At 40.3% G+C, this 23,267-nt stretch overlaps 1 protein-coding gene across 1 annotated transcript; it reads left to right on the top strand.

The window, feature by feature from the left end:
• Positions 1-1,242: 1,242 nt before the first annotated feature.
• LOC121640346 lies at positions 1,243-21,387 on the top strand. The gene is made up of 6 exons (XM_041986059.1): positions 1,243-1,404; positions 4,474-5,399; positions 6,550-6,620; positions 16,409-16,947; positions 17,935-18,060; positions 20,951-21,387. Exons 1-6 carry the CDS (start codon positions 1,350-1,352, stop codon positions 21,370-21,372), a joined length of 2,139 nt encoding a protein of 712 aa, XP_041841993.1. The 5' UTR covers positions 1,243-1,349; the 3' UTR covers positions 21,373-21,387.
• The last annotated feature ends 1,880 nt before the right edge of the window (positions 21,388-23,267 follow it).

Raw genomic sequence — 23,267 nt, 5'->3', positions numbered from 1 at the left:
ATTTGTGAAGAAATGTTCAGAGAAGCCCTTGTTTCTTGTTTCTCTCTATATTTAATACACAATCTGACCGTTTCTTCATCCATGCTAATGTGTTTGCTTTTATTAGCCGAGAACCGGATGAAGAGGAGAGCTGTCACCGTCATCCTCCAGAGATCATTATTATCACGTGGCATGACATGGTGTTTTCATTTAATTGTACTACCATGTAGGACAGAACAGAGGCGCTATGTATGTATATATATATATATATAGAGAGAGAGAGAGGGGGAGAGAACGACAGAGGACATGATCCCCCCTAGAACTGCACAGCCTCCAAAGTTTAAAGTCCTGATGAAAACATCTGCTTCAAAACATGCTAGTGATGTCGTTGCAGAGGATAATATATTGTTGATTTCGCCTTGTGGATTTTTTTATTTTTTATTTTACTAGAGCACTGATTTTTCTTTTCACAACTCATAAAGTATATTTCTATTTTTTATTCTTTTAACAAGCCGTTGTAGAGCATCTGTCAAATAGCAGAACATAACTATAAAAGTTAAAAATTAAATTTCTGTCCTTTGTACGAAAGTACCTTATCAATCTCAACGTACAAAAGTTAAAGATTAAACGTCCTTTATTATGTACCAGATACAGACTCTGTTTTTCAGAGTCTGCACCTGGTACACAGATGCACAGAGGAAAAAAAAAACTTTCATAAATAACCTCTCCTGAGAATCCAAGAAAAACTAATGAAATCAGTAAAAAAAAAAAAAGGAAAGTATGTTTAAGAAGGTATTTAAAAGAAATTGACTCTGCTGTCCTGGACTCCTCAGCTAGTTCATTTCAGAGTTTAGAGACAAATGATCTATGACCTCTGGCCTTAAACCAGGTCTCTGGAACACTAAAAGTCCTCCAGAGGATCTCAGTCCATGTACAGGCTCTTAATATAAAAGGTCAGATAACTAAGAAGGTGAATAAATAATAGTTCTGAAATATTTTAAGAGCCAACACAAAAAGGCTAAACAGAAGAAATTGCTCTCTTCTTGGTTTTAGTTAAAAGTTTAGCAGCTCAGCAACCAACTAATAGTTTTTGGTTGAGATGTGCAAAAAAGGGTGTTGTTGTAGTCTCGGTGTGGGGAGATTAAAACGAGTGATTTTATGTGAGGCAATTATACATTATAGGTCAGGCTATGTTGATGTTGCCTTGCCCAAGAAGGCTATAAAAGAGCAGGTGTAGTGAAGTGATCAGTAGCTGAACATTTCCTCACCATTAACGGTCTGTGATGACATTGCACAGAAACCCCCCAACATAATACAGAGCCGGATGAAACTGAAAGTATTCAGTACCAGAACTTCAGCAGAGAAACAGCATGTCACCCCGAAAAGCAGCAAGAAAGAAAAAGGAAACCCAGCTTGTTTTGTACGGTAAGTAAAACTTTTATTAACATTTTGTTTAATAGAAATGCTGAATGACAGCAGCAGTGTGTTTCTGAGTTTCTCTGTCAGCTGTTTTCCTCATGTCATGTTGCCCTGACTGCTCTGCTTTTCTAGTTTACGGTTGCCAGCCACACATTAATTTATTTATTTGTTTGTTTGTTTATTTATTTATAATCAAGCAGAAAGAGCCAGGAAGACATCCTCCACTTCTGGTTGACATACCTGACTGTCTGGCCAAACGTCCTCTTTTACCCAGACATATCCTCTGTTTGAGAGCTTAAAACTGCGTCTGGTTGGAATCCCAAAATTATCCCGGATTTTGCTTTGTTTATATTGGATTTGCTTGGAGTTACACAACCCATACTCGATCATTGTTATCCACTCTCTCAGATAGCGAGGCTAGGAAGGGAGGAAGATGAGAGCTGCGGCGCAGAAAGCACAGAGAGGCTGGAGGAACTTGTTTGTGGTTGAGAGTCGCTCTCCTTCCCCAGACTCGGATGGGTTCGGCACCCGTGGGGAATGCCAGTGCCATTTTCATCTTGGTGGCGATGCATGGGAAGCTCAGAGCATGACATGCAAAGCAGGGAGCTGGAAGCTCACCAGTTCAGCATAAAGATATAGGTTTCTATTTTCTGTGTTGATATTTTTTATTGCTTTACAAAGCAACAAACACTGAACAGGAACACAACTCATCTTCTCCACCAATGCCACAGTATTTTCTTTCATATTTAACCAGCTCAGTTGCCTAATGCTGCCTTCTATTTACACAGAAAGTATCCAAACGTTAGCCTCCCAAGTTTGCACAGTAAAGCTGTGAATTTATACATATTGTATAAAAATATTCATATTTTGTTTGCTGATATATTAAATACACATAAAATATCAAATATTTAAATATCAAATAAAAATATGTAAATAAATAAGATTTCAAGATTTTTAAATCATGCAAAATGTTGTTGAAACTGAACTTATTTTTCTCCAAAAATTGCAAGAAGTTCATGACATTTTCTAATAGTATAGTTAAATGTAAACTTCTTGATAATGTTAAGTTAATATACTTCTCTGAACTAAAAACAACCCTAAATATGTTCTTAAGGTGATAGTAAGCTGATTTGGTAATTCCCTCAATGTGTTTCTCAAAGTTAAGCTCTGAGTCCATCACTACACCCAGATTTCTGGCCTGATTGGTGGTTTTTAGTTGTATAGACTGAGGCTCTGTGGTGACATTTAATCGTTTCTCTTTGGCTCCAAAAACCATCACTTCAGTTTTGTTTTTGTTTAACTGGAGAAAGTTCAGACACATCCAGTCTATAATCTCCTCAATGCATTTCCCAAGAGCCTGTACAGGGCCTCGATCTCCTGGTGACATTGTAATATATATCTGTGTGTTTACAAAACAATAACCCAAACGGCTCCAGTCTACCTCCACTCCTTCCCAGAGCTACACTTCCTCTCGACAGTTATGCTCTGCCAGTGAAGGACGCCTAGTGTTCCCACCACAATGTGGTGCCACATCAGTAGCTAGACTTTTTTCCTTTGTTGTTACCCGGTGGTGGAACGATCTATCTAACTCTGTCCGATCTGCAGGGTCCTTATCCACTTTAAGAGCTCAGCTGTTTAAGGAGCATTTCCACACTTAGCTTAACTCTTCTACTCAACAGAATGAGTTAGAAAGATTTGTCCAGCTCTTTGACTCAACTAAGCACTGAATAAGCTGCGTGCACATATGCAACATGAGGGCCAATCTGGGCCTCATGAGTGCTCACTCTCCTCACCTGTTCATCACCCTGTTTAACTTCCCCTCAGTCTCTGCTTCCCTACCAGATGGTCAGCAATAATCTTTGTTTGATATCCAGCATTCTTGTCTTTAGATTCCTGTGTTGACCCTGCTATGTTTCCTGGACTCCCTGCTGCCTGATTCCCTATAGGATTTTCCCTGCACTCTGCCTAACTACCTACCTGCATAACAACCCCTGTTTGGACTAACCTTGTTCTCTGCCTGGCCCTGTTAAGTATTCTTTAGTGTTGGACATGGATAACCACTCTGCTTATTACCTAAGCCTTTCAGGACCCTGCCATCACCTCCACTATAGAGTGGCCTCCTCGCCTTCCCTGTGCGCAATAAAACCCTGTCAAAACCGTTGTGTGTATGGTTGAATTCCCGGGTCGTCCTACGTTAACCATTACACTTACACCCAAGATGACATTGTGTGATGAAATTGTGATCTTGTATTTAAACAAAACACTATATATATATATATATATATATATATATATATATATATATATATATAGATAGATAGATAGATAGATAGATAGATAGATAGATAGATAGATAGATATAATTTAATCTGACTACTACTTAATAATGATGTCCCATCTTATTTGAATTCTTGCTTGTATTGTTCTTACTCTCAGATGTAAGTCACTTTGAATAAAAGCGTCTGCCAAATGACAATAGAATAGAATAGAATAGATTAGAATTTTCAGCCTCTATTTGTTGTGTACCTCAAGGGTCCATTTTGGGCCCAACTAAGTTTTCATTGAATATGCTGCCTTTGGGATAAATTTTTGGGAAATCAAAATTTAATTGTTATGCTGATGACATCCTAAATTATTTCCCTTTTAAACTGGTTGTTTCTACTCCCCTACAATCTCTGTTTAACTGTCTGAAAGATCTTATAGTAGTTAATGCTGTTTTTTCTAGTTTGTTTTTTGTTTTTTGTTGTTGTTATTTTTGTTATGTAAACAAGACTGAAACATCATATTTGGAAATTGTTTCTCTTTGGACCAGTTAACTGATGAATTTTGCCCTTTTACATCTTAGTTTTCCTCAAATGTGAGAAACGGTGGAGAAGTGAGCACAGCAGTTAAGTCCAGTTTTAATCAAAGGCAAATTGTGAATGTAGTTCAGGCTGCAGATTTCAGGCTCACACCAGTTTGTTTTCAGTGTTTCATTTAACATTTAGCCACTAACGTTTTAATAATAACAGTCAGAATCCAGAGTTTTGTCTTTTACAACATCAGTAATGTTTTTGCTTTAACATTTTTTAACAGCTGGCGCAGCAGACCTGAGGATCGTACTTGTTGGAAAAACTGGAGCAGGAAAGAGTGCAGCAGGAAACACCATCTTAAGAAGGAATGCTTTTCTTTCCACCATCAGTCCTTCTTCAGTAACATCAGAGTGTAAGAAGGAAATAGGAGAGTTTGAGGGTCAAACTCTGTCAGTAACTGATACTCCGGGTCTGTTTGACACTTTCACATCTGAAGACCAGATTAAAAGAGAGATCGCTAAATGCATCTTTTTTTCTGCTCCGGGTCCTCATGTGTTCCTCATTGTGATCCAGCCGAACAGATTTACTCCAGAAGAACAAGAAACTGTGGAAAAAATTCAGGAGGTTTTTGGAGAACTAGCGGCAGATTACACCATGGCCCTGTTCACCCATGGAGATGATCTGAGGGCAGATGGTGTCTCCATAGAAACATTCATTAATAGAAATCAAGATCTCCGTGACTTCATTGGCCAGTGCAGGGGAGGATATCATGTCTTTGACAACAGAGACAGAGATGTTTCTCAGGTCAGAGAGCTGCTGAACAAGATCAACAGATTGGTTCGGAGAAATGGAAAAAGATACTTTACCAATGAAATGATAAGAAAAGTTGAGAGAGTTAAAAAAGAGGTTATAATTGTCATACAGAGAGAAAATAGGGGTATGGAGATTGAAGAAGCAATAAGACGGGCAGAAGAGAGCTATGCTAGGGGCGTTGCCTTTGGTTTGATGATGGGAGAAAGAAGAAATGCAATAGGAAGCTCTACTAGCAGGCAGATAGCAGACAGCTATAATGCTGGCGTTACCATGAGCAGTTTTACAACTTCTGGTGCTGCTGTTGGAGCTGTATTAGGAGGCCCGATAGGAGCTGCAGCAGGAGCTGCAGTGGGAGCTGCTGCAGCTGCAGTAACAACGAACAATTGCACTATTCAGTAATGACGTGTGTTAAATACTATGTGGCCACATCTCATTAAAACCACATTGAAACAGGAAGATAACCACAGTTTGTTGTTTTCATTTGTTCATATGAATCTTTCTGACATTGTAACTGTATTCTGGTTCTTGTTTTTTAAAGTTTTAGGGTCAAGTTCTAATTTTATTAACATTGTATTATCGCTGTGTTGTACTCTGTTGACTCACAAGCTGTTTTTTTCTCATCGTCGCAGATTAGTGTCTTTAAATAATCTTTAAATAATACTCAACTGTTATTACTAATTGTATTAAAACAACCCTTGCGTACAGCTGTAATATAAAAATGTCATTTTAAAGCTGTATATCAGTATGTACCTGCAGTGGTTGATTTTTAGCTGCATTTCCATTTCACATAGAATTGCACAAATCCTAAACATCACAATAAAAAAAAAACTGGTAATAGAAACATTTAAATAAAAAAAAAAAAACTCTCAATTATCATAAAAAAGTTTATATGCTCTCCTGAGGTGATTTTTCAGGCATGTCAGTATAAAAGAATATTTGGATAAATGTAATGGAAACACTTTTTTTGTATGAACACACCACCCGACATCACAAACAACAGCAAAATGCAGAGTTTTACAAGGAATTAAAAATCTTCTTCCTCCTCAAAGTGGAGTCTCATGGGACGAGACTTTACGAAAATAACGGATTATGCTCTAAACATCATTCAGTGGAAACACATGCAAATTGAAATTGTACCTTGTCAAAATCTTTTAAACACTGCTTTTATTTAGTGAAAAACTGTAATGATCTCACAATTCAAAATAAACATTTGAGAGCTTCTTTTCTTTCTCTGTGCAATCAGAAGAGATTATATGTGAAGATGAGACTATTCTCTTTCTTTTCTGTGTACCCAACTTTGTAAATTAAAATGTTTTGAGTGGAATTGTATATGTACTTTGTGTGTTCAGACAAATGCATTTTAAAACATGGAAACAGTTAATTAAGGTGTAAGGTTTTATTTTTTCCACTTAATGTATATATGGAAACAATTTTACCAACAGCCTTGATGAGAAGGATGTTATCTTATAGGGAGAAATCATGCAGTCACTGGACATCAGAATGAAACTCTGACTAACAAAGGTGTGTCTGCTGTTTTTATCCACAGAGCACAGGAAAAGAACAATGGCAGGAAAGGGAAACCAAAACCTCTGTGTTTGAGATCGCTCGTTTGTGCATGTGGGTGTTGTCTGAACACGTTGATAACGAGCGTATAAGAACCACAAAGGTCAAACCTGCTTTTACTGCACCCCAAAGTGGAAACTGTCATTAAACAAGCTGGGCTTCTCACCATACAAACTGCTTTGCATGTAGTTTTGCATCTGAGCTTCTACTCTTCTGTTCTGAATAAAATTTCCATCACATTTTCCTCCTTAAATTAATCACTCAAAGCATAATTGCATTAAATTTAACACAAAGAACAATATCATAAAGAAAATATGAAACGATCAAACTCAAGAAATCACACAATAAAATCACGTCTGAAAACACCATCATAAAGAGAGGAAAAATGTGAGGTCATCGACCTTTTTAGACCCAGTAGATTTAAAACAACACTTAGGAACATTTCTTAGAAACAATGCAAGCTGTTCTGTCAGTCTCGCATCCAGAATGGATGCCACACTGTCAGAGACATCCATTCTGTCTGATACTATATGTATATATATGTGTGTGTGTGCGTGCGTGTGTGTGTGTGTGTGTGTGTGTGTGTGTGTGTGTGTGTGTGTGTGTGTGTGTGTGTGTGTGTGTGTGTGTGTGTGTGTGTGTGTCTAAACATTGTGTCTGGTTCAATGACTACTTGTATCTACTGTTACAAGGTCAATGACCTCATATTTACATGTACATATGATGGTATTTTCAAATGTGTGATTTTTATTATGTGATTGGTAGAGTCTGATCATTTGATGTTTTCTTAACAATAGTGTTTTGTGTGAAAATATTGATGAATTATTCTTTAAGTGAATAATATAAAATAAGGTTTTATTTTAATCAAAAGAAGGAACGTGATAGAAATGTTTTTTATAGCTGTATAAGTTTAGATGTCTCCTATACAAAACAGTTTAAGCTCAGAATCTTTTTAGCCATACACCTGAACTATGTACAATAACTTCCTGTGTTTTTAGCAGAAAAAGAAGTGTTGCATCAACAGAACTGTTTCTATTCTGTGGCCTCGGTCACAGAAGTTTCACTTCCTCCCTGAACCCTGCAGATAAAAAACGGTAACAATCTCTGTTAGAGCACATTTAGTTCTGGTTAGAACTGCCTTGTGTTCACGTAAGACAGACAACATCTAACATGATGAAAGAATTAACATTTCATGATTCTACTTAAAGAACCTACATTCAACATTCATCATGTTTCCAACAATTATAAATGTCATCTGAAACTTTAATATCCATCATTTTTGGTGAGTAGTGTATACTTTAAGCAAACTAAACTAGTACAATAACCTCCATTAAGAAAAGGAAGAAACCTATAAATTAATTCTTTATACATTGTTAGAGAGAGAGAGAGAGAGAGAGAGAGAGAGAGAGAGAGAGAGAGAGAGAGAGACTTTACTGTCATCATAAATTTACAATGAAACTTTGTTGGTGACAGTCATATAGCACCGACAGCAATTCAGAGATAAGAACAAGATTTACCTACATGAACACATATATTCATATCTATATTTACATAGATACATATTCACTTACATACACACACACATGTACACATACATACACATGTATACTGTATATGAGCAGGGAACATATAAATAAGCAGGTTATTTACGACATATAAATATGAACTGAAGAACGTGTTGAAGACCACATATTACACAGGAGTGTGAAGAGTGCATGTGGTGTTAGGAAGTGTGATGGAGGCCTCAGCTCTGGGGAAAAAGCTGTTTCTAAGTTTGTCTGCATTTTTATAGTCGGTTAGTGCCTTCCTGATGGGAAGGGAACAAAATGGAGGTGTCCAGGATGAGTTCTGTCCATGCTGATGAGCTTAGCTTGTCTTTGTAGGCAGAGGTGCCACTTGCCAACATGCAAACCAGGCTAATAAGGCTGGGCGATCCAAGTATTGATTGTATCGATACCAAGCCTAGTATTGGTATTGATTGATACAGGTTTAATGAGACCAAAGTTTTTGTTAGTACTTTGAGAAAAAAAAGTCAAAGAATATTAATGAGAACCAACCAACAGTAGGTTTTGTTTTTGTTTAGGCAATTTGCACTGATGACTTCATTTTCCCAAACAATTGTGTGTGATGAAAGGTGTGAAAGTAACTTTACTGCATATGATAATCACTCATATTTACTCATATAATAACCACACATACAATCATTATACTTTAAATAATGTATTATTGTTTTTTTATTTATTACATTACGTTTGCATACTGTGTGTTTTCATTTTACAGAATATTGAAGTTATTGCTTTTCTGCTGGGTTATTGTGCTTGTGTGAGGTCAGACTCTCTTCCAGGCCTTGGATATGGGAAAGTTGAGACTGGTAGTTGCATCTGCTAAGATAATAACCGTTGTTTAGAAATACCAGCCTGTATTTCAGGCCTTGGGTTCCGGGACCCTTTTCTGAGAACTGGAAGACAGGGGTGCCACACCGTCTCCTTTCACTTGGTTTATCAGTTTGTTGTTGTTGACCTTCTGCTGGAGATGGGCTGAATAGAACTGTTTTCTTTAATGGAGCAAGCCAGAGTTCTCTGCTGACTTCTCTAGAGGTCAGACGACCGCTTTCCACTTGCAAGTAATTTTGTATTCTGTACTTCTCCTGTAATAAACTTTATATTCTTTTACTCATGCCGCACTCTTGGTAATTTTTCTATTACAAAGGCAATAACAATTATTTAAATATTTTGTTACATTGTTGATGTTGTTATTTTATATTGTTTTTTAAAAAAGCTGAAATTTAAGGTCTTCTTTGGTTTGCCATTCAGTTTGTTCGTAAAATATGTTTCATTAGGCAACAATCTTTATACTGTGTTTGATCATGATAATAATATTGACATATAATTAAAGGCAAACTCATTAAATGATTGTGAAATTTTAAGCAAAAAGTATCAATATCAATATCTATATTGGTTTTAGCGATCGTCCCTTGGATTTACTTATCAGATCAATACTAAAATTTGCTTTATCACCCAGCCCTACAGGTAAATGCTTGGGGCACGAGTCAGAAGGAGGCCTCCATGGGCCAATTTTAAATCAAGACAGAGCGGTGACAATGTGGAGAGCTCAAAATGATAGTGGTGCTCCCCAAAGAGACCCATCCTCATCTCTCCTCTTCCTTCAAGTGTCTTATGCAAACAAATATGAGAGAACAGGTGCCACGGTTATGGGTTTTCAGTTCATGTTTTGGATGTTTGGTCATGTTTAGTTTTAGTTTTCCCTTGTGTGCTGTGGTTTTCTGTTTCTGATTAATCATCACTTCACTGTGTCCTGTTACTCCCTCTGTGTATAAGTACTCCTGGTTTTCTGTTATTCCTTGTTGGATCCTCACTATTCACGCATGCCTGTTCCCTCTTGTTTACGTTATTCTGTTTTTCCTGTTTTGGATCCTGAAAATAAACCCTCTTTTACCTGCACTAAAGCTGCCTCCTGCCCTGTCTACCTGCATTTGGGTCCTCACCACCTCCTCCGCCCGCCATACATGACAGTAGGTTTATAAAAATTAGAAGTTCTCTATCTGGCACTGACAAAAGAAAGCTAGAATAAACAGGAGGAGTAAAGAAGAGAGCAAGACATTGGTGAGTAGTGCAGATAATACATAAGCTCATTAAACTCAGTCTGTCCTCCAGATACTACATGGCTTTCAAGGCTGAAATAACTACAGATAACTTGGATCATATCATATTAAAACTGTCAAGTTCATATTAACTGTAAAGCTAAAAAGATTAATAATTCATAGGCCAGAAATCTGATATGCACCACTGGATGAAAGTAATTGTGTGCAAGTGGTGTTTTATTTTCCATGTCCAGTATGCTTTCTGCTTCTGAAAACTACTTCTGTGCTGTATTGTAAATGTAATCCTAAAGCGTCATAATGCAGGTTTCAGCAAATAGTTTAATCTTCTGTGCTCTTACATGACTCTTAAATTAATAACAGACTAACTTTGAAACATATCCACCAGCATTTAACTATTCCAATACGAACTTTTTTAGTAAATAACCATAAGAACAAAAATAAATAAAACAAAATAGTATATTTCACTTAAGGAGACATTATATTCTGTCAGTCTATGAAAGAAACATCAAAACAAGCATCACTTATTGTAGACCCTACAGAGGCACACGTCTGCATTTCCTGTATTCAAAATCAGCAGCTAGGTCATCTTAGGACAGTCTCTGAGCCACATCCATATTGATGCTGATAAAAACCAAGCCAAGGACATCTCACCACCTATTATTTTCTGCCTCTAGTAATGTTAACTCCTGTTGGTCTATTGCCATGCCCTTCTTTAGCCATGTGTCTAGTCCTCTCCACTGAAGCATGCATTTTGTATGATCTGGGCTACATTCATGGCCCCTCTAACTACTGTTGATGTTAGACCAGTCACTGTGGCCCTCTCCAGTCAGCTTTATAGCTTTTGAACTGAAAAGCAAAAGCAAAACACAACATTGTTCTGTGGGGAGTACACTAGCCAGCTCCTGTTGATTTTTTTCTCCATTTGAAAATGTTTTGAACTGAAAACTTGTATAAAATGCTCTTCCATCAGGTCCTTTTGGAAAATTGAAATCAGACTTGACTTTATATGGACCTCTGTACAATTTCCACATGATCAGCATCTAAAATGTGGACTGGCCAAAGAGCAGGATCAGTTGGAGGGGGCACACAGGTCTCTGCAGTGTCACTGGTTGATGGCCTCTCAGTGACAGGACACTCTGTGCCTTCAGAAGTCCCAGAGTCCACATACCTGGTGGCTGATGTTTGATATGAATAGGAATTACTGGTAGATGGTTGCTCATCTGCATCTGCCTCCTGGCCTTGTGTTCCTTCTTGAACATACTTCAGCATCGACCCTGCACTCATTTAGGAACAGAAGACGATTGAATACTCAAACTTCAAGAATTAAACATTGAAATACAGTTTACAGATTTAAACCCATAGGAAAAACTATTTCATATAATAATTCTATGTTTATGTGTCAAATATTTGTGTATGGCATAATTTCAAACTATTTGTCCAGAAGAAAACTGGAGCTTGTCGGGCACAATATCAAATTTCTTTACATCATTTGAAAACTAACAGTTCAACACACCTACATGTGTTTCAGAATAAAAGACACAGAATAGAGTTTTCCACATCACTCTATGATTGCATTTATAAAATTATAAATTCATCAACAGATGCCTATCTTTGGCCAAGAAACTTCACATAAATGTCGTCAACAATTATAAAACTTTAAAAGGCTGCCAGTTTTGATGTATGACTTAATGTTACCAAGACTTATATTTCATCCAGTTATACATCCATACAGAGCTAAACGATCCACAGAGGATGCAGTCTGCTCTGCCCTCCACCCAGCCCTCACCCACCTGGACAAGAAAGACTCATATGTGAGAATGCTAGAGTTCAGCATTCAACACCATAATGCCACAGCAACTCATCTGCAAACTGGACAACTGGGCCTCAGCACCTCCTTCTGCAACTGGCTGCTGGACTTCTTCAGTCAGAGATCACAAACAGTATGTGTTGGCAACAACACCTCAAGATGCATCACACTAAGCATAGGGGCTCCCCAAGGCTGTGCTCAGTCCCCTGCTCTTCACCCTGCTGACACAAGACTGCAAAACAACCTACAGCACAAATTGCCTTGTGAAGTTTGTGGACAACACAACTCTGGTGGGTCTCATTACCAAGGTCGACAAGACTCACTACAGGAATGAGGTCGATCTTCTGACCACGTGGTGCAGAGACAACAACCTCCTGTTGAACTTTAGCAAGACCAAGGAGATTGTTGTCAGCTTCCAGGAGGCAACACCCAACACCTGCCACTGACCATCAATGGTGCTCACTCTGTTAAGGTCCCAGGCTTGTCAGCCCAAAGCCGTATATGTAAATAGCACTGTGCCAGCACTTCCCAGTTATTGGCTGTAGGACTGTTTTCCTGGATCCGCCTTCCTTTGCTGGGACTTGTTGCCGATTGTTCCGGATCTTCAGTGGCTGACCAATCAGGACGACGTCTCACCTTCAAATACCTTGGACTGCCTTGGACAAGCAGACTGTGGTCGGGTCTCGGGAAGACAACCCCGATGACGAGCAGACCAGATCTCTGGCGGACGGCCAGATTGCAGCACCGACTGGAGCTGGATCTCAGGCAGATGTGCAGGCTGGGTCTCTGGCAAATGACCAGAAGGCCACATGAACAGGAACTGTATCTCTGGGAGGCGTGCTGACTGGAGCTGGACCTCTTGGAGGCACACTGACTGAGGTTTGATCTTTGGAAGGCGATCAGGAGGTCACACAGACAGGTACTGAGTGTCTGGAGGGGGCATAGACTGGAGCAGACTGTCTGGAAGACAAACAGATGTTAGTAAGACGTCTGGAGGGCGACCAGGAGGCCGCACAGACAGGAGGTGTGTCTCCGGAAGATGTGCTGCATGTAGCACCTGAATCTCTGGGAGGCGTGCTGCGTGGAGCAGCTGGATCTCTGGAAGGCATGCTGATTGGAGTTGGATCACTGGAATGCGCGCTGACTGGATCTCTTGAAGATAAACAGGCGTTAATATAATGTCTGGAGGACTAATGGGAGGGCGCACTGACAGGAGTTGAGTCTCTGGCGGGTGACCAGGAGGTCGCACAGACAGTGACTGTGTGTCTGGAGGTCGACCAGGAGACCGAAGACAAAGACAGAACTTCTGGAAGGGGTGCAGACTGGAGCAGGTACTCAGGGAGGTGTGCAAACAATGGTAAAAAGAAGTCTATCAACAAACCAAGGCTAAAGGTAAAAGAACCAAATAAAATTCAATCTAGGGCAACTGGTAAAAATGGTCACTGAGCAGTAGACCAGATTATATGTGTAAGAGAGAGAGGCTACTTAGCATCAGTGCTACTGTGCTATTGTGCCTTTGCAGTTCTTTAGTCTCGTCTCACCCTGCCTTTGTTCCGTTCATAGCCACTCTGCTTGTTGTCCTTCACCCGTGCACACTTAAGGCGGATTTATGCTTGCGTGGCCTCTGCGTAACCGCCATAGGCATGGCATAGCTCCACAGAGGCTTGACACTAGTGTTAATTTTGTTAACGAAAACTTTACATGTTTACCTGCTGTCCATATAAGTGCAATATCATTAATATTAATATCAGAAATGTTGTACTTTGGACTATCACTACCTCATGCACATACATACTTGCACATATTTATCTAGGCTGCACATGCAAACTGGGCTCTTTAGTGTTTACTGTTATTTTATTTAAAATTTTGCTTTTATATTCTGTTGTATTTAGCTTATATTCTATTTATATTTAGCCTATATTTCTATTTTTTTTTTTTTTTTTTTTTTTTTTTCTCTCTCATGTCTTATCTCATTTTATTTCACTTATTGCCCTCCTTCTTATGGCTCAAACCGGGACCTCAGTTCTAATTTCATACCATAAACATGTAAATGTGAGCTGGTATGACAATAAAGTTCCTTGAATCCTTGAATCCTTGAATCCTTAAACGAAAATATTTTCGTCAACGCACATTTTTTACCTGACGAAACTAGACTAGATGAGACTAAAACCCCAAAATATTACCAATAACTGGGACTAAATCAGAAACCATTTTCATGGACTAATAAAGACGAGGCAAAAATGTAGTTCACCAAATAAAAATTGGGCTAAAATCTATGGACATTTTAGTTCACGAACAAAGACGAGACAAAAATTATATTATTATATGATATGTTTTTGTCAAATCCTGTCTCCTCCGCCTTCTCCGCCTCCTTAGCTCTTCCGCCACTCACACACACACACACCCCCGTTCAAACCTGCAGCAGGCAGGTACACAAACACATGGGACAGACAGGAGGTGGATTCACAGTAAAAGGTTAAAAGTAAAACATTAGTGGCCATGCTTTGAACAGGGCCCAAGAGAAAGAGAAGACGTGATATATGGACCCATTTTCGCTACACTGAAGTGGAGAAAAAAAAAACCTTATGCTTGATTTTAGTCGAAGGGAAGGAATGTGGTGTGGAAATGTAGCTGGAAATACACAACAAACCTGAGACTACATTCACTACAAAGACATTGTGGTAAGTTAACAAAAAGTTTGGTGGTGGTTGTTTATAACGTAACATTAAACTACCGGCTGTAATGTTCCAACAATAACTTTAAATCGACCACAAACCGCTGGCTAACTTACTAGCTTTGTAGCTTGTAGCGACCTTAGCCACTTGTTGATAGAATTGTGTGTGAAGTTGAATTTATGCTAACTTAGATACGTTATACTGGTTGGGCAACTGGTCTGGCTCTAATTAAGGTTAATTAGAGCAGACAAAATTATGAGCTAATCTATGAGCTGCAAGTGAATGATAGTGAACACAAAACACCTGGGCAGCTACAGATGGATACAAATTAAAAACTAAAACGTACAAAAACAAATAATCTAGATAAAATAAAAATTTAAGCCATACATAAAATGCTGTTCTGTTTGTCTTCAGGTTACCATCACAAGGACATTTGATTTGAATTGGCATCAATATTAATATAAATAAATGCATGCAAACATAAAAATGCCTGCAATTATTTCTGCATAAAATAGGATTGTTATATTTTAAGTATGAGTTTTAAATGGATTGTTAAATGCAGTTTAAGAATGTTAAACTACATTTAACAATATTCTACTAACTACTAACAATGTTCAATATTATCTGCTGACAAAAAAAGTAAAAGCATAGGATTACGCCTGCCCATATCCAGAAAATCTGTCCTCTCTATTTCCTCTCCTCTTTTCCCTCATCTATTTGTCCTCTCTGTCCTGAGTGTCCTCTTTCTTTTTCCTCCTGTCTTCCTCTCTTTTCCTTCATCGCTCCCCTCCCTTCACTATGTCCTCCCCTCTCGTCCTCTTTTTCCTCTCCCTGTCCTCCTTTGTCCTCCTCTGTCACTGCAGCTATGCTACACACTGATTTGAGATTGTTAACAATCGTAAGCTAAGCTTTTTGCTTAACTTTAAAACCAAAAGGACAAAGGTTCCTTGAAATTCTTTTAAACTCTTCGACAGATTGCGCTATGGACGTAATTCAAGCAGATTCTAAAAGCTGAGAAACACAGATTTGCACTGACAAACAGTAGATTACAGTATATAATGTGTCGTTGATATACAGCCAGTTAACCACGTCTAACCACAGTATGATGAACAAAAACATCCTGCAGAAGGCACGATTCAATAACAAAATTTAAATGTTTCTCTGTGATAAATTAGAGTAGGACTGTTAAAAAGTAGAGTCATCCTCAACTTGCACTTCCTTCTTCCTGTTGAAAGTAGAAAATGAATAAGTACTTGATGCTGCTCCTAAAGAGACCTGATTTTCACAGCCTGTGTGATGATTTAAAACTCAATTCATACATCTATTTTCTATACTGTTTTTTCCAACCAGAGTGTACTCTGCAGTTACAAAGAGCTAAATTCACCTGATTGTAGTAGTGGTGGGATGAACTCAGGAATGAGATTTTCTATTGATTATAAGCAACGGTGGAGTAAACTACATATCATGTCTTTTGTAGTTGTATTTTTTTTTCTTGCACACTCTGAAACAGCCTCATTAATGTGTTATTGTGTGATATGGAGAACAAAATAAACAAGATTAATAAATTACATTCTTGTGTGCTTCATCAGTTAACTCTTGTGTTCAGCTTACTGCAGTTTATATAATAGGAAATGTTGGACAGTTAGCTGCAATATCGACCGAAGACTGCTACAAATGTTGAGTTAATGTTATAGAAAGTATAAGCAATGTGATGAGCAGTGATTTACTTGCTGCACAGATCACTGCAACACCTGGAGGTCAGCGGAAGTGCTGTGAGAGTCATGTTTTTCGACTTCTCCAGCGCTTTTAATACTATCCAGTCTTCACTGCTACGAGTGAAGATGGAAGGTATGGGAGTAGACCAACACCTGACTGCATGGATTAAGGACTATCTCACCAACAGACCACAGTATGTGAGGCTGCAGCACTGTGAGTCTGACGTGGTGCTCTGCAGCACAGGTGCCCCTCAGGGTACGGTGCTCTCTCCCTTCCTCTTCACTCTATACACTTCGGACTTCACTTACAATAACACACACTGCCACATCCAGAAGTTCTCTGATGACACAGTCGTTGTTGGCTGTGTTTCTGAGGGGGACGATCTGGAGTACAGGACAGTCATCAGGGACTTTGTCAGCTGGAGTGAGCGTAACCAGCTCCAGCTAAATACCAGCAAGACAAAGGAGATGATCGTGGACTTCCAGAGGAAAGCATCCTCTCTCACACAGGTGAACATCCAGGGATCGGACATAGAGGTGGTGGAGAACTATAAATTCCTGGGTGTTCACCTAAACAACAAACTGGACTGATCTACAAACACCCACACCCTCTACAAGAAGGGACAGAGTCGCCTCCACCTGTTGAGGAGACTGAGGTCCTTCGGAGTGTGTGGGACTCTCCTCAGGACTTTTTATGACTCCGTGGTGGCCTCAGCCATATTCTATGCTGTGGTCTGCTGGAGAGGGAGCAGCACAGACAGGGACAGGAGCAGGATCAATAAACTGATCAGGAGAGCGAGCTCTGTCCTGGATTGTCCTCTGGACTCCGTAGAGGAAGTGGGGGAGAGAAGGATGTTAGCCAAACTGACATCCATCATGAGCAACACCTCTCACCAGCTAAAAATGACTGAATGAATAAATAAATGAATAAATAAGTAAATAAGAAGTAGTACAGTTGATTAAAATGAAAATAAAATAAATAACATGTGACATCATAGAAGTCTGATGTCCAACACGCTCCATTCATGTGAAGCATCTATGCACAGAGAGTATTGTTTGGAAACAAATATTGTGAGTTCTATCAAAAACATTTACTAGAATTTGCACTGACTGCTCAAGTTTATCCTTTTTTATCTATATTTTTCCTATATTTTTTTCATAGTAGATTTTATATAGGTACATATTTTGAATTTTTGTCATTCTTATATATTGAGAAATTTGAGGAACGGCTCCTCAAGATCTGGTTCCCTTCAAAGAGCCATAAATCCCATCTCTAAGACAAATTCAGCTCTGTTTCAAAGGAGCAGCACACTAAGTAGACCAAACCACTGTTAGGAATCAGAGGGGGGTGGACCTATCTTTTAAATGTTTATTTATTTATTTGTTTGTTTATTAAAGTGGTCACTTCAAACGTACTTTAATAATGAATGTAACATAGCATTTGTATTTACAGTCATATACTGTAGAGGACAGTTAACTGTTGTTTCCAAGATAAATCAATTTCCACCTTCACAAATACAGGTGACATACGTTAAACCGGAATGACCAGAAGCGAACAATAAAACACAAAGTCAAACAGAAACTAAATTATTTGGGATCAGAACATCAGCTGTTGAAGACATGGCAGGTCGGCTGGCAGAAGAAGAGGAAATGGATTCCCAGCTTGCTTTGTTTGGTAATTATATGAATAACATTTCTTCACATTTTATTTTAAAACATATTTCTTAATATGTTGAAGATTTACTTCAAATATGAAAGTAAAATTTAATATATTCATAGAGGAATCATAACAAAAGGACTATAAAATGTTGATACATAGACTTGTAAATAAATGTAATCTAACTTAAGTTAATAGTAAAATGCTTATATAACTTATAACTTATAACTTATAACTTATATAACTTAAGGCAACCACACCTCTTTTGCTGATAAATTTCTATTTGCAAGGTGGAGTGCTGAGAAGCTTCCTGTTCAACTAGTTTGGGCAGAGTTTTTTACTGGGGTGTGGAGGAAATAGAATAAAAATTACAAACAACACATGATGGGATGATGGGAAGTATGTAAACTTCAGTCATAATAAAAATTCCAACAATGCCACTCTGGGACTTTCACCCAAAGATTATCACATTTTCTCTACAAAAGGCATTCAGGTTTGTTATACTGATGGAGGTATAAGACAAGGATCCAATTAAAAAAAAAAAAAAAACAGCTGAGGCATGTGGGACAGCTGGGCTGAAACTGTCTGGAACTCAAAAAGTCCACCCCAAACCCACCTGCTAAACATGCACACTACCACACAGCACTACACCCACACATGATCAGCATGCAGAAAGGGAGCCGACAATAAAATTGCAGCACACAAACTAAGTAAAACTGCCTTAATTTAAATAATCATAATAAAAGCAAACTGTAAAATGGGAGGGAGGCTAATACTGAGGACGGAAGCTCAGGCCCTCAATGTGGGTCACCAACAAATTGCAGCAGTACTCGATAGTTCAACTGAAAAACAAAAGCAGGTAGGGAGACATTTTACTGAACAAAAGATCATTGCAGCCTGTAACATGCAGCAATTGTAGCAGCGACAGACAGCCGAGCCTAGAAAGGCGAAGCAGCACGGGCATCCAGCGGAAGCAACAGCAAGTAAAATATCTTTAAAAGAAAGTAAAACAAAGCAAAGCAGCAGGAGTAAGTGGGATGATCAGCAGGGGTGGTGGTTAGCTGGTGGCAGCGGCCTGCAGGACTGCTGTGCTGTTGAAAGCTTTCTGATCCAGCCCCCTAAAAGAAACTGTATAAATATCCCATACAGGAAGGAAACGTGCCCACAAGCAGTAGATTTACCAACCAGGACGACATGAGCAGGAGGTAACATGACTTACAGGTTTACCTATAAAACACCGCCATTTAATATCTGTCCAGCCAAATAACACGATGCAGGGAAACAAGGCATACATACCACAACGACTCAGGTGTGCAGATTAATTCAGCGTGGTACCTACAAGAATCTCTGTGACGGCTGGAAGTCACATGACCAGCCAACCAGGCGAGCGCTTGATGTCTGGAGCTGGCTCCGTACCTGCCTAAATATGTCGCTACCCTCAGCTGATTGGCTGGTAATGCAAGTACTAATTTCATTCTGCCACACATAACAGGAGAGCTGGATCTGTCGTAGGAGTTGAACTGGAGTCTGTGGCGAGGTGTCTCAGAGGAAGATGCTGAGGAAGCTCCTCAGTATCATGGACAATGTCTCTCACCCCTGCATGCCACACTGATGTCTTGTCAGAGCTCTTTCAGCCGTAGACGAGACCACCAAGGAGCTCCACTGAACACCATAGGTCTTTCCTACTATCTAGCTTCCTCCCACAATCATGCATGTTAGGTTAATTGGTTTCTCTAAACTGAGTGGTTATTTGTCTCTTTGTGTTGGCCCTGTAACCCTGACGACCTGTCCAGGGTGTATCCTGCCCTTCGTATCATAATTCCTCTCAACCCTGAATTGGATTAAGTGTTATAGAAAATGGATGGTAGGCAAATAAAATCCAGTACAGTACAACTATGTACTGGGTTCCCCTTTGGATCCAGTTAAGGTGGTGAGAGGAGGATGATGTATAAAGGCTGTAACATACTCCAGACGTGGTTGGGCACATCTTCCAGCATCAGCCGAGCAGAACTTTCTTCTTGTGGGGCTCCAGGAAGTATTGTGTGATTAGTTGAACATTTGAGGTGGACCTGGTTAACACGGAAAAGGTTGAAGCGGAAAGTTGTCACCTCCGCATTTCCCCTGACGCGAGGTTGAATGGATAGTTTTGATTAACAACTGATTGAGGTGGTGAGAAAGTACGAAAATTAATACAACACATAGAATTTAAAGACACGGACACCACCGCATGTACAATCCCCCTTTGCTCTTTAAATATTAAAAACACGCAGTCAATTGCACATACCCGCCCACTCCCACTCCCGCCCACACACACACACACACAGTAATCCCCGCACCAGAGTATTGACTTGACCAATACTGAAGAACAGCCCCACTCTCTATCCTGTCCCCCCTCCCAAACACTGTAAAGCTGACGGCCCTGCAGATCTCCTTCAGAGACAGACTGCTTCTCCCCGAGTGTGTGAAGAATCACTATCGTAGGTCTCTGAATCCTGCAGCAGTGAGACTGGAAACCAGCACTTCTCCCAGTACACCACAAACAAACACACTCAGTAAAAGTCAACATAATTTGTTATTTTACATATGTATGTAGGAGACTAAAACCTCGCTAGGCCTGAACGTTGGTCTCTCTGTGATGGACAAATAGCTGCTGGAAATAGACATCCTGCATGGGAATAATCTCTTATCTTGAGATATGAGAAAAGTTAGCCTGTTATCAAGCAATAACAACGTTTAAAAAAGAAAAAAAAACATACAAGCATGACCTCTCTCACTACATAGATTGTTTTCTGTAGTTACATCTAAAATTTAGCTGCTAATAGAGATTTAATGATAATTTTCCTTTCAGAATCCGGTATTTTGTCTTTTACAACATTAGTAATGTTTTTGCTTTAACATTTTTTAACAGCTGGTGTACCAGGCCTGAGGATCGTACTTGTTGGAAAAACTGGAGCAGGAAAGAGTGCAGCAGGAAACACCATCTTAAGAGGGAATGCTTTTCTTTCCACCATCAGTCCTTCTTCAGTAACATCAGAGTGTCAGAAGGAAATAGAAGAGTTTGAGGGTCAAACTCTGTCAGTAGTTGATACTCCAGGTCTGTTTGGCACTTCTACATCTCAAGAGCACATAAAACAAGAGCTGGCAAGATGCCTCTTTTATGCTGCTCCGGGTCCTCATGTGTTCCTCATTGTGATCCAGCCGAACAGATTTACTCGAGACGAACAAGAAACTGAAAATAATTCAGGAGGTTTTTGGGAAAACATTAGGGATGGAAGGAATGGAGGGAGACCAGTGACGAAGTCCATGGAGACGTGGGACCAGGGCCGGTGAGGGATGGACAAGGGATGAAGGAGTCCAGCCGGACGGTGACGGGATGTCTTAGAGCGCGCACAAACTGGACAGGCCGCCACATAACTCCGGATGTCCCGGCGGCAAGCGGGCCACCAAAATGCTGGGACAGCAGGTGGTACATCCTTGCCACACCAGGGTGACAGGCAAACCGCGAGGAATGGCACAAAGCGAGGACCTTGGACCGAAACCGGGGTGGAACGTAGAGATGGCCATCTGGGCAACCAGCGGGCACCACGGTGGAACGGTGCACTCGGCTGATCTCAGCTTCCAGGTGGACACGGCTTACCCCCAGCCTGACGTGAGAAGGAAGGATGTAATCGTCTCCACCGTCAGCCTCAGCCTCCTGGGGGGTAGCCCCCCAGTCGAGAAAGAGCATCAGGTTTGGTATTCTTGTAACCTGGACGGTAAGCCAGGGAAAAATTAAACCTGTGAAAAAACAGAGCCCAACGGGCTTGGCGCGGATTAAGCCTCTTGGCCGACTTCAGGTACTCGAGGTTTCGGTGGTCAGTCCAGACAATGAAGGGATGCGAGGCCCCCTCCAGCCAGTGTCTCCACTCCTCCAAAGCCAGCTTAACTGCCAGAAGCTCTCGATCCCCAACATCGTAGTTACGCTCTGACGGTGACAGACCTCTGGAAGAAAAAGCACAGGGGTGAATCCGCGAATCCTCCAAACACCGTTGGGATAACACTGCACCAACGCCATAATCTGACGCATCAACCTCCACAATAAACTGTCTGGTAGGATCCGGCATGCGGAGAACGGGGGCTGACGTGAAGCGTTGTTTTAGCAGCGTGAAGGCTGCTTCGGCCTCGGTATTCCAGGAAAAGGATGTTTTTGAAGAGGTTAACCAGTGGAGAGGGGCAGAAATGGAGCTGTAGTTTTTAATGTATCTCCTGTAAAAGTTGGCGAACCCCAAAAACTGTTGTAGCTGTTTGGGGCCTGACGGTGAAGGCCAGTCCCTTACAGCTATGACCTTGGAAGGGTCCATCTGGACTCCTCCGGCTGTTATAATATGACCCAAGAAGGAGACGGTGGAACTGTGAAACTCACACTTTTCTGCCTTCACGAACAACTGGTTCTGGAGGAGGTGCTGTAGAACGGAGCGCACGTGAAGTAAGTGTTCATCAGGGTTCTGAGAAAAAAATGAGAATATCATCCAGGTACACAAAAACAAATTTATTAAGCATGTCCCTTAGAACATCATTAACAAGTGCCTGAAAAACTGCAGGAGCATTAGTCAATCCAAAAGGCATAACCAGATATTCGTAATGGCCCGTTGGTGTGTTAAAAGCCGTCTTCCACTCATCTCCCTCCCGTATGCGCACCAGATGATAAGCGTTCCGTAAGTCCAATTTGGTGTAGATGGTGGCGTTCTGTAACAGATCCAGGGCGGTGGACATGAGAGGGAGGGGATAACGATTCTTGATAGTGATTTCATTTAAACCTCGATAATCAATACAAGGGCGGAGTGTGCCATCCTTCTTTTCCACAAAGAAAAATCCAGCTCCCGCGGGCGAGGAGGAGGCTCGAATAATGCCCGACGCGAGGAATTCGGAGATGTATTTGTCCATGGCCTCTTTCTCTGGGGCTGATATGGAATATATCCTGCCACAGGGTGGCATGGAGCCGGGGAGGAGATCAATAGCGCAGTCATAGGGACGATGCGGAGGCAGAGAAGTAGCACGAAACTTATTAAATACTTCCTTTAGATCATGATACTGAGGAGGAACTTGAGAGAGACTGGGGTAATCCGATTCAGTGCTGTCAGGCCGTGGAGTCACTGTAGCAGGGAGAGAACGTAGGCAGGTGGTTAAACAGTTAACGCTCCAATTGATTATCTTACCCTCACGCCAATCAATGTGTGGATTATGAG

This window comes from Melanotaenia boesemani, chromosome 5, assembly GCF_017639745.1.
Source record: "Melanotaenia boesemani isolate fMelBoe1 chromosome 5, fMelBoe1.pri, whole genome shotgun sequence".
NCBI classification, from domain to species: Eukaryota; Metazoa; Chordata; class Actinopteri; order Atheriniformes; family Melanotaeniidae; genus Melanotaenia; species Melanotaenia boesemani.
Note: the sequence above shows the minus strand (reverse complement) of the source record. Positions and strands in the feature narration are given on the sequence as shown.